Source organism: Spinacia oleracea, chromosome 2 (assembly GCF_020520425.1).
Source record: "Spinacia oleracea cultivar Varoflay chromosome 2, BTI_SOV_V1, whole genome shotgun sequence".
NCBI classification, from domain to species: domain Eukaryota; kingdom Viridiplantae; phylum Streptophyta; class Magnoliopsida; order Caryophyllales; family Amaranthaceae; genus Spinacia; species Spinacia oleracea.
In genome coordinates this window covers 89,984,857-90,000,308 of record NC_079488.1, presented here as the reverse complement: position 1 = coordinate 90,000,308, position 15,452 = coordinate 89,984,857, and the positions used below count along the sequence as shown (strand labels likewise).

Here is a 15,452-nt window from a genome sequence, read left to right as displayed (position 1 = left end):
ATTTTTTAAGAAGTAGAAATATATGTGGGTCCATGTGTAAGTGAAAGAAATGATATAATATTAGTAAAAGTATGTCATTTATAGAAACGAGGCGAGTATTAAGGAGGAAGTATCTTTGTATATCTCATATGTGCTTGCAAATGCATATCACAGCAAAATACAATAAATGGAAAAGACAAAAAAGAAATTGAATGATACTTTTATAAAAGAAATGATCCTTTTTTTTTTCTTTTTTGTTCTCCAGAAATGGTACTTTTTAAACAAGAATGGTACTGTTTTACATGAATGATACTTTGATTTTTCCCTATTTTGTCGTTTTGTTGACTGATATGTGTTTGCAAAACATATCAGATAGTCGTCTCGCCGAACTCAGTATAAGGGACAAAGAGAGTATGAATAGTGTCAAAGATCTAAATAATGTAAATATTTAGAAATGGAAGTAGTATATACGCAACTAATAGCTCCCTCTTAAGAAGAGAGAAAATATAAGAGGTAACTCTTAATAAACAAGAAGATTATGAAGCTAACCCAATCAGAAAAATCACATGTTTCTAATTGTAAACGAAGTCCTTTGACTAGAAAAATTAATGACCCAACCTGATCTGTAACTAACTTGAACTCTACTCGACACCCGTTTCACCCGATTTGAACTACCCGTCACCATTTTGATCTGGCCCGAACTCCATCTACCACCGGTTGGATTCGACTCAACTCCACCTGTCATGTATTTGATCCGACCTGACATCCATTGGGCGTTGATTTGACCCGATTTGGTTTGACCAGAACTGTTACCTAACCGACACTGATTTGCCCAACCTAAACTCCATCCAACACCGATTTGACCAGGAAACTATCTGATTTGGCCCGATCTGGTTTACCCTGGACTATTATCTAAACGGCCTATAGTATTGAACCGACGTGGTTTTAACCTGGCCTATATTTGACCCCACTTAATTTTACCTTCAACTTTTATAATTACTCAAATTCATGTAGTTCATGTTTGTTTATTTTTACTTAATCCCTTTTTCCTTTCTTATTCAAAATCCCGAGCAAAACCCCAAACAAAATTCAAGCACCCGACGGACTTAACCCAGGGTATAATTCAAAAAAAGTATTAAAAATTTTCGATGTCAAGCTCCGTTCCAAGATAGTTCCAGAGAAGATAAGCCATACAAGATCAAGAATCAGAGTCATCAAGTCGGACCAGAGGTAGACTCAACTGTTCTTTCTTACGTTGGTTATATGCAGGTATCGACGTACAAAGGGTAGTCTTAATTGCAGAGCATTTTGACCATTCTCTCTCCCATTTGAAATTTTTACAATGCTTTTCTAACTAAAAGGTTACTCAAAGTGGGGGAATTCTGTAGATACTTAATTTGTGTCTCCCCTCAGAGTCGATCAATGACGACATCACCAGTCTATCTATGGTTGGAGCAACTTCGAGAGGAATCACAATTGCGATGACAATGAACTTATTCCTTTTCCAATTCAAATTCAAAATCCAACTTCCAAATTCCAAAATTAAATTCAATCTTACAAAATTCCAATTTTCGAGTTCGTTACAATTCCGGACATCGATTCAAAATCCAATTTCAAGTAATCCAAGTACAATCTCCCCAAATGGATGCCAAGATCCAACTTTGAGGAACCTTTAAAATTGGCAGGTCAGGAAGCCGAATGGCTAAGGAGTCTGCTAGCTGATACTCCATTTTGAGGGAAGCCAACTCCATCAGTTTCCATGCACTGTGAGTCACAAGTTGCAATTGGGGTAGCTAATAATCAATCATATAATGGAAAAAAAGAGGCACATTCGCGTGAGACATGCTATTGTTAAATATCTGATCAGAAATAATGTGATATCACTTGAGTATGTAAAATCAGAGAGGGATATGAAGATCATCTCACCAAAGGCTTTTGTAAGAAAATGGTGCATGAGTCAGCAGAAGGAATGAGTTTAAAGCCCATTGAGGAGTGAATTGTGATGGGTACCCATCTTAGGGAAACCTAAGTTAATGTGTCAAACAAAGTCATAAAAGAACTCGTATATTGTACTACATTCTTATTAATTAAGTGATGTACTATTTATTTTTACTATCATTGAGGTGGTTTATGACAGTACAAACCTGTGAACTTACCTACATGATTGTGGGGGCTACGCCCAACCCCTTATGAGGTCCCTTGGCTTAGGAATTCTAGAGCATTCATGAAAAAACCAGGAATTTGAGGGACACTGACTATTAAAGTTCGCGAGGACACTTCTTGTTTAAAGAAAAGTTTAGTGCACTAATGTGTTACTACGATCCCCATTTAAGGTTCAAGGATAATTCCACTTAACATGGTTTGGTGACATATTAGAATGCACTGGGAATCAATTCAAGTTCACAAGATATTGACACTTGTAAAACTAAGTATCTATTTGGTGAAATTGAAACTTAGGCAACAGAGGACTAACGACGCGTCATTAGTAAGGGTATCTTGGGTATTAAGTTATTTGTGAGGGGCATTTTATGTATTTCTGAAACTTGATGGGCGTTTTGGTGACTTATGCTAAAACTCGGGGGTATTTCATGAAAAATCAGATCTTTTTACGGATTTTTCATGAAATGCCCCTGAGGTTTGCCTTAATGCACAAAATACCCCTAAACTTTCCAGAATGCACCAAATACCCCCGAGGTTTAGTATAAATACACAAAATGCCCAAAAGGCTAACGAACGTTAAGTCCCTGTTAGCGTATGTTTACCTTTTTGCCCTTAATAAATCGTTTTATGTATTTATCCTAACATTAACCCTTAATTACATAAATTAACCCTTAATTACATTAATAAACCTTAATTAAATTAATTAAACTCTTAACAAATTAATTAACTATTATCTAAAAAAATCAAAAATCAAAAATCAATTACCCCCAATTTTTTTTGGATTCTCCATTGCTGCTCTTCTCTCGATTTTCTCTGTCTTCACCACCTTCTTTCTCTCCAATCCCTTCTTCAAACCCATCACTCAAAACCCCATTTTCTCCCTTCTCTCACACACCCAAATCGATTGAACAAGACCAAAACCGAGGCTCAGATCTGCTGCTTTGTTTCTCGCGACGATATGGGCATGCCTTTGGTCCGCTGGAGCACGCTGGTGTTGGTGGCGGTGTGTGGTGTTGGTTGCGGTGTGTGGTGTTGGTGAGGAAGAGACGGGATGGTGTCGGTGGTGAGGAAGAGAAGGCGTTGGTGTCGGTGGCGGTGTGGGGTGGTGGTGAGGAAGATAAGGGGTTAGCTAGCGGGGCGGTGTGTGGTGGTGGTGAGGAAGAGCAGGGCTGGTGTCGGTGGCGGTGTGGGGTGGTGGTGAGGAAGAGAAGGGGTTAGCGGGACGGTGTTTAGTGGTGGTGGTGAGGAAGAGAAGGGCCCTTCCTTCTTCCTGCCATGGAAGCCAGTTGCTTCCACCTCCACAACTTCACAGGAATTTAATCACCATCTTCATACCCATCAAACAACAACAAAGATTTTCTCTCTTTTCCCAACAAACAATTAGATTAAGATGCAAATTTGATGATTTTCGTTCTCAATTGAGAAATCCCATTGGAACATGGTGGTGATATGGGCTTCCATGGTGCTTCCATGGAGGACAGGGAAGAAGGAAGGGGAGAGAGAGAAAAAAACAAATGAAAAAAATTAAGAAATAAAAAAGGAAAGAGAAAAAATAAAAATAAAATAAAATAAAAGTTAAAGTTAACGGATAAGTTAACGGAGTTAACGGAAAATAGGCATTTTGGTCATTTTGTGTATTTATACTAAACCTCCGGGGTTATTTGGTGCATTCTGGAAAGTTTAGGGGTATTTGGTGCATTAAGGCAAACCTCAAGGGTATTTCATGAAAAATCCGATCTTTTTATTATCTTACTTCTACGAGAATACCACGATAATCATCATTTGTATAAAATATATTTTAATAAATTTTTTTAATGTGCAAAATCTGTTGGTATTTGTAATGCAATTAATACGGACCCCTTTAACATGATAATGTGTGTGGGCCCGTTTCGATGTTTGTCTTGGGTACTGATTTTGGAGTATTGATTGGGAGTTGCGGTTTATACCAGATTCCCTATAAATACTCTTTTATTTATTCCAAGAAAATAACCTAGAGACACATAGAAAAAAAAACTCTAAACAAGTAATTTCAGCCTTCCAATCGGGGTACAAAGTTGGAAGGTAGTTGTGCTACCCTTGGGGAGCAATCGTCACTGAGAACCTTGTACCGGTGGTAAACTTTGTAACATTTTCTGATTTTTTTGATAGTCGCCAATTAAAGGGAAACATTTTCTCCATTTTTGTTATAGCCATTGCAGCCGCTGAAGCAGCTATTGGACCGGCTATTGTTTCTTGGCGAAATAGCTTCTAAGGCAGGCGTAAAACCCGTCACAGCCAGTGGCGGAACTACATTGTGTCATGGTGGGTCACGTGACCCACCATTAAAAAAAAAAATTGTTTTTTTAAGTTAACCTTGCAGAGTAAATAAATACATATCCGTGAATAAGAGTAACACAAATAGGTGAGTGTTTCAGTTGTTTTAGATTTTCTCTAAGAGTGATTTATTTGAACAGCTAGTTGCGGGTTCGAACATGCTTTCTTACCATTTTGCTTCGTTTTTTTCTTTTCTTTGCACCATATTGTAATCTCCAATTATCTTCCCCTTTTGTTACTTTATTAGTTTACTTTATTGTCATAGTAGTTAACTTTTTAATTTTTATAAAATTCCAGTTATTATCTTATGGTTTTATTGTTAACTACTCCGTTTATATTATCAAAAAGAAAAAAAAGCTACTCTATACATGTTAATTTGTATATTTATCTTGAGAATAGTTGGAGGACTTAAGTTTCTTATTTATATTTTCAAAACTATAGAGCAATTGGGAAATTTTGAATAACTATGGTTGTAATTTGAATATTTGTCAATTTTTGGATAATTTTTTGATTTTTTATTCACGCACTAGTTAATAATTAGTACTCTGTAATAAATTTGTGGACAATGGTGACACACCATCCGTAAAATACTGGATCCGCCACTGGTCACAGCTTTTGAGATCAATTACTGAGTATTGTGTTTCTTCCTTATTATTATCGTTAATTTCATGGTTACAACGTATCATTTCCAACAAAATCAACTTCTACACAGTTTTAATTAAAATAAATCTATTTTCATTGGTAAAAACATGTACAGTATGTAGCAAAATACACTAGTTTGCATTCCAAAATAAACACACAGGTATACTGCTGAATCATTAAAGTAACTTGAATCAGTAATAAAAATTTATAACCTCTAAAATTAAGTTTAGTCAATAATAATCAGGTAAGCAGGAAAGGGACTAAGAACACCTAGAGTCTAGAGACTGTAAATACTTAATGTTGACAAATTTGCTAAATGTTTCCTTGAGCACATCTGAACATGCATGCGGCATTTTCTCTTAAAAATGTTAAAATATGATAAAATTAGTTTACCCGGGGGTCTACTTTTGTACAACCAAGATCTTCATGTAGTCAAACTAGCATCCAATCTATGGAAGATTAGGTAATATTTGTGTAAACCAAGTCAAAAGTTACTAATAAAATATGTTAATACACTTGACAAGGCAAAAATCACAGCTTAACGTGGTCGAAAAAGTCGGCTAATCAAAATCAGTGTTAGATTAGGTACATTATTAGACAATATAACATCAGGACCTCTTTTCAGGTCATATTCATATCATAGATAATATAAGATCCCTTGAGCATGCTTTTGCTACTTTCTTATATTTAAGTTGGTGATTGAAGTTTGCAGTTTTAACAAAGTAGCTCTCCAAATAAACATCACTCATTTATAGCCATGAATGTCAAAAACATATTGCCAGTTTTGTGTTCTGTTTTGTGTTTCCAAATTCCTTCATGTTTTGGAGCTGACAGTGTAGCTGCAAATGAATATCTCACTGGAGACCAAACAATAGTTTCTGCGACAGGGCTGTTTGAGCTAGGCTTCTACAAACCAGGTAACACTAGCAACTACTACATAGCCATATGGTATAAGAAAATTCCTGGAAATGCTGTAATTTGGATAGCTAATAGAGATAAGCCTGTTTCTGACAAGTATGTATCGAAGCTAAGAATATCGAGTGATGGTAATTTAGTTCTTGTTACAAATGTGTCTAAAACACCAATTTGGTCCACAAACTTGAACTACAATAGGTCTGAACCTGTTGAAGTTGTCCTCCTAAATGATGGGAATCTTGTTTTGAGGGAAAAGTCTAGTTCAAGTTCTCCCCTTTGGCAGAGTTTTGAGCATCCAACCGATACACTTATGCCTGATGGTAAATTAGGATTTAGCAAAGTCACAAATTCAACCCAAATTCTTACTTCTTGGAAGAATTTACAAGATCCTGGAACAGGTCTTTTTAATATAGAGCGTGATCTTAATGCTAGTCAGTTCATTATGTTGTGGAACAAAACCGAGCAATATTGGAGTAGTGGCCTATGGGTTCCTGATCAACAGATATTTAGCCTAATACCAGAGCTAAGGTTTCTGAAAACTCAGCTTTATAGCTTTAGTTATGTTGATAATGAGAATGAGAGTTATATCACTTATTCTGTTCATAACCCTTCAATTGTAACAAGGTTAGTCATGGATGTTTCAGGACAGCTTAAGCAGCTAACGTGGTTGGAAAGTTCCAAACAATGGGTTTTATTTTGGTCACAGCCTGGACAGCAGTGTGAAGTTTATTCATATTGTGGTACTTTTGCTACTTGTAATCAATCATCTCTTCCATATTGTCATTGTTTGCAAGGTTTTGTACCAAACTCAGTAATGGAGTGGAATTTGAATGATTACTCTGGTGGGTGTACTAGGAAGAACAAGTTGATATGTGAGGGCGGAAAAAACGGAGATAAGTTCTCAGTAAGTCCTAGTAAAGTATTACCAGAACATCCACATTTTGTCTCTACTTCAACTACTGTAGGAGAATGTGAATCTGCATGTTTAAGGAATTGCTCTTGCACTGCATATGCTTTCGATGATAATGGTTGTTTTGTTTGGTTTGTTGACCTCTTGAACATGAGACAGCTAGCTGACGATAGTGGCAAAACTCTTCATATTAGGCTTGCAGCATCAGATGTAGATGTCCAAACAAGTAGTGGAAATGTAAAATTAGTCATTGGTGTTACAGTAGGTTTAGGCATGGGGTTAGTAGTAGCTGTTTTTGGGCTTGTTTTTGTTATTTATTACAGACAGAAAAGGCGGTTTCTCAAAGCTGCAAAAAATATGCAGCACTCATTGGCACGATTTGCGTATAGAGATCTGCAATCTGCCACGAAAAACTTCTCTCAGAAACTTGGAGGAGGGGGTTTTGGATCTGTTTTCAAAGGAATTTTACCAGACTCAACGGTTATAGCTGCAAAGAAACTGGAAAGAATGAAGCACGCTCAAGGGGAGAAGCAATTCAGAGCAGAGGTAAGTACAATTGGGATGATTCAGCACGTTAATCTTGTTCGTCTTCGTGGGTTTTGTTCAGAAGGGTCTGAGAGGTTGTTGGTTTATGAATATATGCCAAATGGATCACTAAACACTCATCTATTCAAAAGAGAAAACACACAGATTTTAAGCTGGATTGTGAGGCATCAAATAGCAACAGGAACAGCAAGGGGATTAGCTTATCTACATGAAAAATGCAGGGATTGTATCATACATTGTGATATTAAGCCAGAAAATATACTTTTGGATGCTGAGTTTTGTCCAAAAGTTGCAGATTTTGGGTTAGCAAAGCTTGTAGGAAGGGAATTCAGTCGTGTTTTAACAACAATCAGAGGTACAAGGGGTTATTTAGCACCAGAATGGATATCAGGAGACGCAATAACAGCAAAAGCCGATGTTTATAGCTATGGGATGATGCTGTTTGAGATTGTTTCAGGAAGAAGAAACATTCATATAACAAACGAAGCGAGGTTGGACTTCTTCCCAACTTGGGCTTTAACCAAAATAACTGAGGGAGAAGATGTTTTAAGCATTCTAGACCCTCGGTTAGAAGGAGAAGCTGAAAAAGAAGAAGTGATGAGAATTTGCAAACTTGCATGCTGGTGTATCCAAGATGAAGAAAGTCAGAGACCATCAATGGGGCAGGTTGTGCAAGTTCTTGAAGGACTTTTAGATTTTGATATGCCTACAATCCCCAGATCTATCCAAATGTTTGGGGGTAATACTGATAGTCCTATGTTTTTCAGCGAATTCTCATCTACTCAATACGCAACACAAACTACTAGTTATGCATCAGCTACTCAGAATACAACCACTAATATGAATGCTATATCCCAACTGTAGCTTCATTACATTTATTTATTGTTTTAATTTTCACTTAAAGCTTGTTTAGCTTAATAATCTCTTTGTAAATCTTCTTTATTATTTCTAGTGGATTAATTGGGGCTTTCACAATAAACTTTCTTGTCTTTGTTTACTTGCTTAGTTCTTCAATATTGTTATCGGTTTTTACAAGTTAGCTAGTTTGAACACTTCTAATTCACAACAACTTGTATCAAGAGCCTTGGTTTTATTCCTTGGGAGAATTTAAATTAGATTTGATGGTAAAACATGTTGTTGTGGTTGAAAGTCCAAATCTTGAATCTTTGGTGTTAAAGTTTACATTTTTTGGTGTTAAAAATATTAAAAATTGTGAGTTATTTGCTTAGGATTTTAATTATGTGTTATTGAAACTTAAAAGCGTTTGAGTATTTGTTTGGAATTAACAATGGAAGATAGATTAAGGATAGAGAGTTTTGACGAGAAAAATTTTGGCTTTTGGAAAATGCAAATAGAGGAATATTTGTATCCCAATGATTGTTATTAACGTCTAGCGGAAGAGAAACCGGCAAGCATGTCGAAGGGATAATGAAAGTTCTTGGATAGGATAGTACTAGGAGCGTTGAAATTGATGTTGTCTAAAAATGTTGCCTACAACGTCAAGAATTAGGAGGCAACGACGGGTTTGATAAAACCTATCAAGCATGTACGAAAAGCCCTCAACGGTGAACAAAGTTATCTTGATGTGCAAGTTGTTTGATTTGAGAATGGGTGATGATTGCTCCACCGCGGGACACGTAAATATGTTCAATTGTATTTGTTACTGAGTCAATTATTTTCGGTGGATATTAAATTTGATGATAAGGTTAGACATTAATATTGGTGTCTTCATTGCCTACATGGGAACAATGATGGCCGCCATTAGCGAACTCTTCGGGGAAGGAGAAGCTAAAGAGTGATGTTGTGAGGAATTCGATCTTGAGTGAGAGCACTCAAAGAAAGGATTACGAGAATAAGCATCACATGTGCTACCTAAGCTAGGTTTTGACAACTTCAACATGCATGGTTTATGATGTGGGCATCGAGATTGAATACAATATGGCTTGGTGAACCCAAATTGCAGGTTAACTTAGGTCATGTTGGTGAGCCGGTGAGCCTTTTGCATGGATCAAGAATTCGTAGCAACTGAATGATATGTCTATATTATAAAGACCCATTAACGTTGATGTCGAAGGTGTTGGAATACTCCGATTCCTAAACAAGGAAGTCTTGATTGATTGGATATTGATGCATATCATATCGCAATGGCGGACCCACGTTGGGGCTGGGGGGTGGGGGGGGAACGTGCCATCCCCGAAAAAAAACTGAAATTTATTAAACGCAATAAAAACTAAAGTATATGTACAATAACTTCACGCAAAAGACACATAAATGGGTCTTGTTGTAGTGGTCAGCAAAGTGTTTAATATAAGAGTGACTTGGTTGAGGAACCTAGGTTCGAATCCCTTTAAGGTGGTTTCTCTCTCTTTTTTTTCCTCTTTTAATCGTTTTTTTATGGAATTCTTTTAAACGCTTTTTCTAATAAATTCATTGTTTGCATTTTCAATGTTTTTTTTAATCTTATTAAATTTCTGCACAAATTAAAGCATTTTTTCTTACCTTTATATTCAGTTGTACTACACTTAAAAACAATGTTTCACTCCGACCAGAACAAAATAAAACCAATCAATTACTATTCTATGATAATAAGATTCAAGAATGTCGTTTTGATTCTTATATTTTTGTAACTTATAGTGAGATATTTATAAAAACCAAATCGAATCCCTTAAAGGCTCATTTTTGTTTCTCCTCCATTTGCACGCACATATTATTTGTCTGCCTCTTTGTTTTTTTAATTTTCTTTTGGATGGAAACTTTAATTGTTTTTCCTAATAAATTCATTGTTTGTATTTCCAAAAAAAAAAAAACAATTCTTCTTAAATTTCTACACAAGTTAAAGCATTTTTTTTTTCTCATCTTCATATTCAGTTACTATTCTATGATAATAGAATCAATCAATTACTATTCTATGATAATAGTATCCCCTAAAATACGTCGTTTTGATTCTTATAATTTTTTTTTTTTAACTTATAGTGAGATACTTATAAAAAAAATTCTCAATCAATTTGAACTTTGCGCAATCTACCATCTATATATTGATGCAAAATTAACATCTTGAAAAATATCTTCGACTTGTAGCTACAAGTTACCCTTTTTTTCGTAACTCTACTCTATTCCAAAACCTACAACAACAATTTATTTTTGTACGGAGTATATATTCTATAACTACAAAGCACTTGTCTACTTTTGTGCCACCCCTGGCCCAAAATCCTGGGTCCGCCACTATCACCAACATGACCCAAATAAACGAATAAAAAAAACATCTAAGGGTTCTACAAATTTTGATCTCGTTCTAGAAAAACTCTCAGTCTACCATTTATCCTCTCCATTCATGACATACAAAACAAGAAGAATGCGAATTTAAAAGTCTAGACATAGAATTTCATTTTCTTTTTGAACGGGCTCAATAGTTAGTTTTGATAAAATAAATTTCCTTAAGAAATGAATAAAAACATAAATAAAGCTAAAGTATGATAGGTGGAAAAGAAACTTTTTGTTGTAAAATATTTGTATAGATATTGAATAATAACAATAGTTATCACCATCCTTAAAGTCAGTATTTTGAGACAAACATACATACAAAATCAAATGAAATAAAATAATGGTTGCATTACTTACATAAGGTGAGTGTTGTGATGATCAAAATTAGTGACATCTGCTTCTTAAAACGCGGCCTGAACATTTTCCTGCTCCTATACAACACTTACCAAAGATGAAACCACACTTTTCCCCTGTGAGTTTGCAGTTGTGGTAGGGGTCTACGAACAAAGTTTAGATTCAATTGTAATTTTGAAATGTATTTGATGGGAATCACAAAGTATATTTCATAAATAAAATCATATATAATATATAGAGTACAATTATGAATGATTTTTTGCAAAATATATACTCCAATTTACGTATACATTAATTGTAGATATGTTCTATGTCAAAAAAAATAAAAAAAAATTATAGATATGTTTTCCTAGTAAAAAATTAAAATAATCACTCAAGTAACTTCTAAAGGGACATGATATTCTCATATGTCCTATCATAAACTTACAACAATTTGAATATAAGATAAGACATTATAAAAAAATCTTTTGCTAACTTTTTGTTGTTGCAATTTGACAAAGTTAAACCACATCAAACCTAATTATACACAAGTTCTTAATTATTAGTCTGTACATGATTATATAACTTGATGGTAAAGGAGATAATTTGTTAAATTATCTACTGCACCCACTAAAGAATTTGTTCCAATGATCTAAGTAATAGAGGCTAAAATTTAACCCATATAAGTTTTGTAATATGTTTTATTTATGAAATATTTTGGTTCTTACATAAAATTGTGTAATAAAAAGTTCTTATGACTTCCTATAGCAACACATACTAAGAGAATGTTTAACACATTCAACAATTGGTGTTTAAGAGAGAGAATGAAATAAATAAAAAACTATAAAATAGTTAGAGAGAGAGAGATCCATATTAACAGTTGGTGTTTATAGGAGGTTGTCTACATCGCTGGTGGACAGCGAAACAAGGACCCCATACCCACCCTAAAAAAAAATGGAAAGATGGCCCACCCTTAAATAAATGTGTAAAAGTGTTGCTAACTTGTTATATACTGTCAACGGTAATATAAGTATTGTCACTGTTGTATATATATAGTCATTGTTGTATTAAAATACTGTCACAATCACCCCAAAAAAAAGGAAATTATGTATACAAGTGTAATTAAATAGAAAAAGTAAAGGGACCACTTAAATGAATGGATAAAAGTGTTGCATATTAGATGAATGGGTAAAAGTATGTATACAAGTGTTATATAAGTATTGTCATCGTTTGCATAAATACTGTCATTGTTGTATTAAAATACTGTCATTGTTGTACTAATTACTATCATTGTTGCCGATAATTAGTACTTTGTTTGACTTTTCAACTCATGAAGGGAAAATACCATTTTACCCCGGGTATGGAGTAATTGTGCCGCTGTCCACCAACGATGTAGCCTCCCATTAGAAACCAATTTAATGTAAGGAGTGTTTGACAAGTGGCAAATGAGTACAAATTTTTTTTCCAATTGCAAAAGTGACATTAAGGGTGTGTTCTATTGACCTTATAAGACTTTAACTTATCTAAACTTATCTGAGATTAGTGGAACTTGTCTGAAATTATCTGAACTTATTGGAACTGATCAAACCTGATTGAAACTTAATAATTATAATAACAATTGTAACAATTATTATTTATAGTTATAATAAATTATTATTATTATTATTAGTATACTATTAATTTTAATATTATTATAATATTTATTATTATTATAGTTAAAATTATTACTTCTTATAATAATTATTTTTATTATTATAATAATTTTTCTTATTATATGTTACTACAAATATAATTATAATTATAATAATGATTATTATACGTATAATTATAATCATAATAGTAATGATAATAATTATTATTATTATTACTACTACTTTCTTTGTTCCTTAAATATGCACCATGGTTGACTAAACTTTACGCTCTCCAATACATACCCTGTCTCTTAAAATGTTGAATTATGTATAATTAAAAATTATAAAAAATTGATATTTAGAAAATATATATCGATAAGAATCTAACAATATCTCACACGACTACAACTTTTCTTGGGTGTGAATCACAAAGATGACCAAAACTTAGTGTTAATATATAGTGTGATATTTAAGGAATGTAGAAAATATTATTAGAAAAAAATGAGCAAAAAAATTTAATGTGCACAAAAAAATTATAATGAGCAAAATTTTAAATGAGAAAATCTAGTCTAATCCCTACCATCCACTTGAAAGGTTCATATTCTTTCTCATTATTCTTATAGTAAGGATTTTCTCATTATAAGGATCTTCTCATTGACCTTATATTCCTTAATTTGTTCTACCCAGTTAATGGTCATGTGGTCAAAATAATCAAACTATGATAGTATTTTGTGATTATATATAGAAAATATTGACATGTGGACTCCTGTTAAGTTTGTAACATGATGCTTTTCCATAATAAATAAACAATTCATAATTTTATTAATTAATACTTTAGTAAAGATATTAGCGGTAGAATATGGGCATTGAAGACTATGAAAAACAAAATTAATACTATATTTGTTACAAAATGATCTTTACACTTTATATTGTATTTCATTCATAATGTTTTTTACATTGTATTTTATACTATTTTTTTACTTGAAAATTTTACTACCTTACCCCTCTTGCCCCATAATATTTACAATTTTTCACTCACTTTCTCCTTACTTATTCATTTTTTTCTTACACCCATCCACATTTTTACCCATATCTTCTACTTCACCCATATTTTACTATATTCACACAACTTTTTACACTCTCTCCCTTTTTTTTTCTTTACTATTTATGCAAATAACAACTCTAAAGATCATCTTTAAAGAGAGGTATTAGAATATTAAGGAATATAAAGAGTTTATTTTATGTGGTCTGTTTAAAAATAAAAGTAAAAATGATAAGGAGTTCTAAAATTTATCACATAATTCATTTATATCCTTAGGAAATAATTCTAAAGTCTTGCCACATACCTTCCATACAAATGTTTTTTGGACCACATATAAGTTGCGCACAACAAGAATTCAAACCAGGTCCACATTTATCTCCAATAAGAACACAATTATATCTTGCTTTTCCGACCCTATTTCGCATTGCCACTGTTTCAAATACAAAACTATCATGTTAATGAACTTATTAATGAAATGGATGAATATTAACATTTATTAAATAATAAAACCACAAGAAAAAAGAAGAGATTAATAGACATATATACTCAAATTATTACCAAGAGCTAGGATGAAAAGAATGGTTATTACATTCTTCCTGGATTTGTAAAAAGCAAAATTTCTATCCATTTTGAGTAATATATACAGAAGACTAATTTTAAATATATAGTAGAAAATTTGTCTCACGCAAGTTAAGGATTATCCCTACTTATATAAAGTTTTAATTGGTTTGATCTCCTCCATCCAATATAACTTCATAATTAGCAATACAATCTGGCAAGAATATTGGATATAAATTGTTTAGGAACTTTATCCATTCAATCAAGCATGAATTTATGCACCATCAAAAGGATATATCAATTCTTGTTATTATTGTATACGATGAAGTTGTCATAAATTCCTTGTACCAAAACAAAGGAAGATATATATAAATATATAATTTTTTTTGACATGGGATGAAATTTGTATATAAAGTGAAGTTTACAAACTACACACTACAAAATAAACAACCACTAGCTTTTTATAGACCATTACGCACATTATTACAAAACAAACTATATATACAAACCATTACACACATTATTACAAACACAAACTATATATAGCTGGCTCTTCTCATGCAGGCCCTTGATTATTGTAATTGCCTTGTTTGCACCACCACCGAGGCGATATCGTGCCAAGACAACTTGTAATTGTGTTTTCTTTTTAGAAGATGGCGTTGACATTGGATCGCTTACCACTAGGATGCTCCTTTAAAAACCTGCGAGTATTGGAAGACGAGAGAAGGAATGGAAGAGAAACAAAGTCACGGCTTTGGCGGGTTGACCTTGTGAATTACACACAAGCGTCTTAAACCGCTAATAACAAGATGCAATATACTTGTTGGTACACCTCATGTCCTCGATGGATCATGTTCAAGAAAGCACCAATAGCCCTTGATCACATGTTTACTCGAGAATGTAGTTTGAATCTGTTCCTCATCAGGCTCTTATCATAAGAAAATCTAGTTATGAATCTAATTGATTTACTTTTGCTACATTTTTGTCTACTTTAAAAATAAATACAGGGTAGAGTCTAACTGGTTTACTTCTACTAAACTAGTTTTCTAAGCACGTGATGTGTGCTTATAATTTTAAAATGCACACATAATAATACTTAACTAGTTTGTTGCCCGGGCGTTGCTCCGGGTTTTACTTTTAGTGGGATTTACTTATTTTAAAT

The 15,452-nt window shown here is 33.5% G+C and overlaps 2 protein-coding genes across 4 annotated transcripts; one reads left to right on the top strand and one right to left on the bottom strand.

Moving 5' to 3' along the window:
• Positions 1 to 336: 336 nt before the first annotated feature.
• Positions 337 to 14,418, bottom strand: LOC130467999 (uncharacterized). 2 transcript variants are annotated; one of them, XR_008928216.1, is made up of 4 exons: positions 14,291 to 14,418; positions 14,037 to 14,162; positions 11,084 to 11,223; positions 337 to 1,743 (listed from the first exon to the last, which is right to left on the bottom strand). XR_008928216.1 is itself a non-coding variant. In XM_056837278.1 (3 exons), the coding sequence occupies exons 1-3, from the start codon at positions 14,358 to 14,360 to the stop codon at positions 11,111 to 11,113; spliced, it is 309 nt and encodes a 102-aa protein (XP_056693256.1). In that variant the 5' UTR covers positions 14,361 to 14,412; the 3' UTR covers positions 10,944 to 11,110. The 2 variants fall into 2 exon arrangements, 1 of the variants encoding a protein (XP_056693256.1); XM_056837278.1 differs by lacking the exon at positions 337 to 1,743 and having other exon boundaries at positions 10,944 to 11,223; positions 14,291 to 14,412.
• On the top strand, positions 5,650 to 8,561 carry LOC110776671 (G-type lectin S-receptor-like serine/threonine-protein kinase At2g19130). 2 transcript variants are annotated; one of them, XM_021981216.2, is made up of 2 exons: positions 5,670 to 6,011; positions 6,654 to 8,561. In XM_021981216.2, the coding sequence occupies exons 1-2, from the start codon at positions 5,852 to 5,854 to the stop codon at positions 8,327 to 8,329; spliced, it is 1,836 nt and encodes a 611-aa protein (XP_021836908.1). In that variant the 5' UTR covers positions 5,670 to 5,851; the 3' UTR covers positions 8,330 to 8,561. The 2 variants fall into 2 exon arrangements, with proteins under 2 accessions (XP_021836907.1, XP_021836908.1); XM_021981215.2 differs by having other exon boundaries at positions 5,650 to 8,561.
• Positions 14,419 to 15,452: the final 1,034 nt, after the last annotated feature.

Excerpts from the sequence above, each read along its gene's own strand:
- LOC110776671 (XM_021981215.2), top strand. The coding sequence starts at position 5,852 with ATGAATGTCAAAAACATATTGCCAGTTTTGTGTTCTGTTTTGTGTTTC.
- LOC130467999 (XM_056837278.1), bottom strand. The coding sequence starts at position 14,360 with ATGGATAGAAATTTTGCTTTTTACAAATCCAGGAAGAATGTAATAACC. Across the intron at positions 14,163-14,290 it reads TCTTTTCATCCTAGCTCTTG|TGGCAATGCGAAATAGGGTC; the intron begins GTAATAATTTGA and ends TATTTGAAACAG. Across the intron at positions 11,224-14,036 it reads AAAAAACATTTGTATGGAAG|ACCCCTACCACAACTGCAAA; the intron begins GTATGTGGCAAG and ends CTTTGTTCGTAG.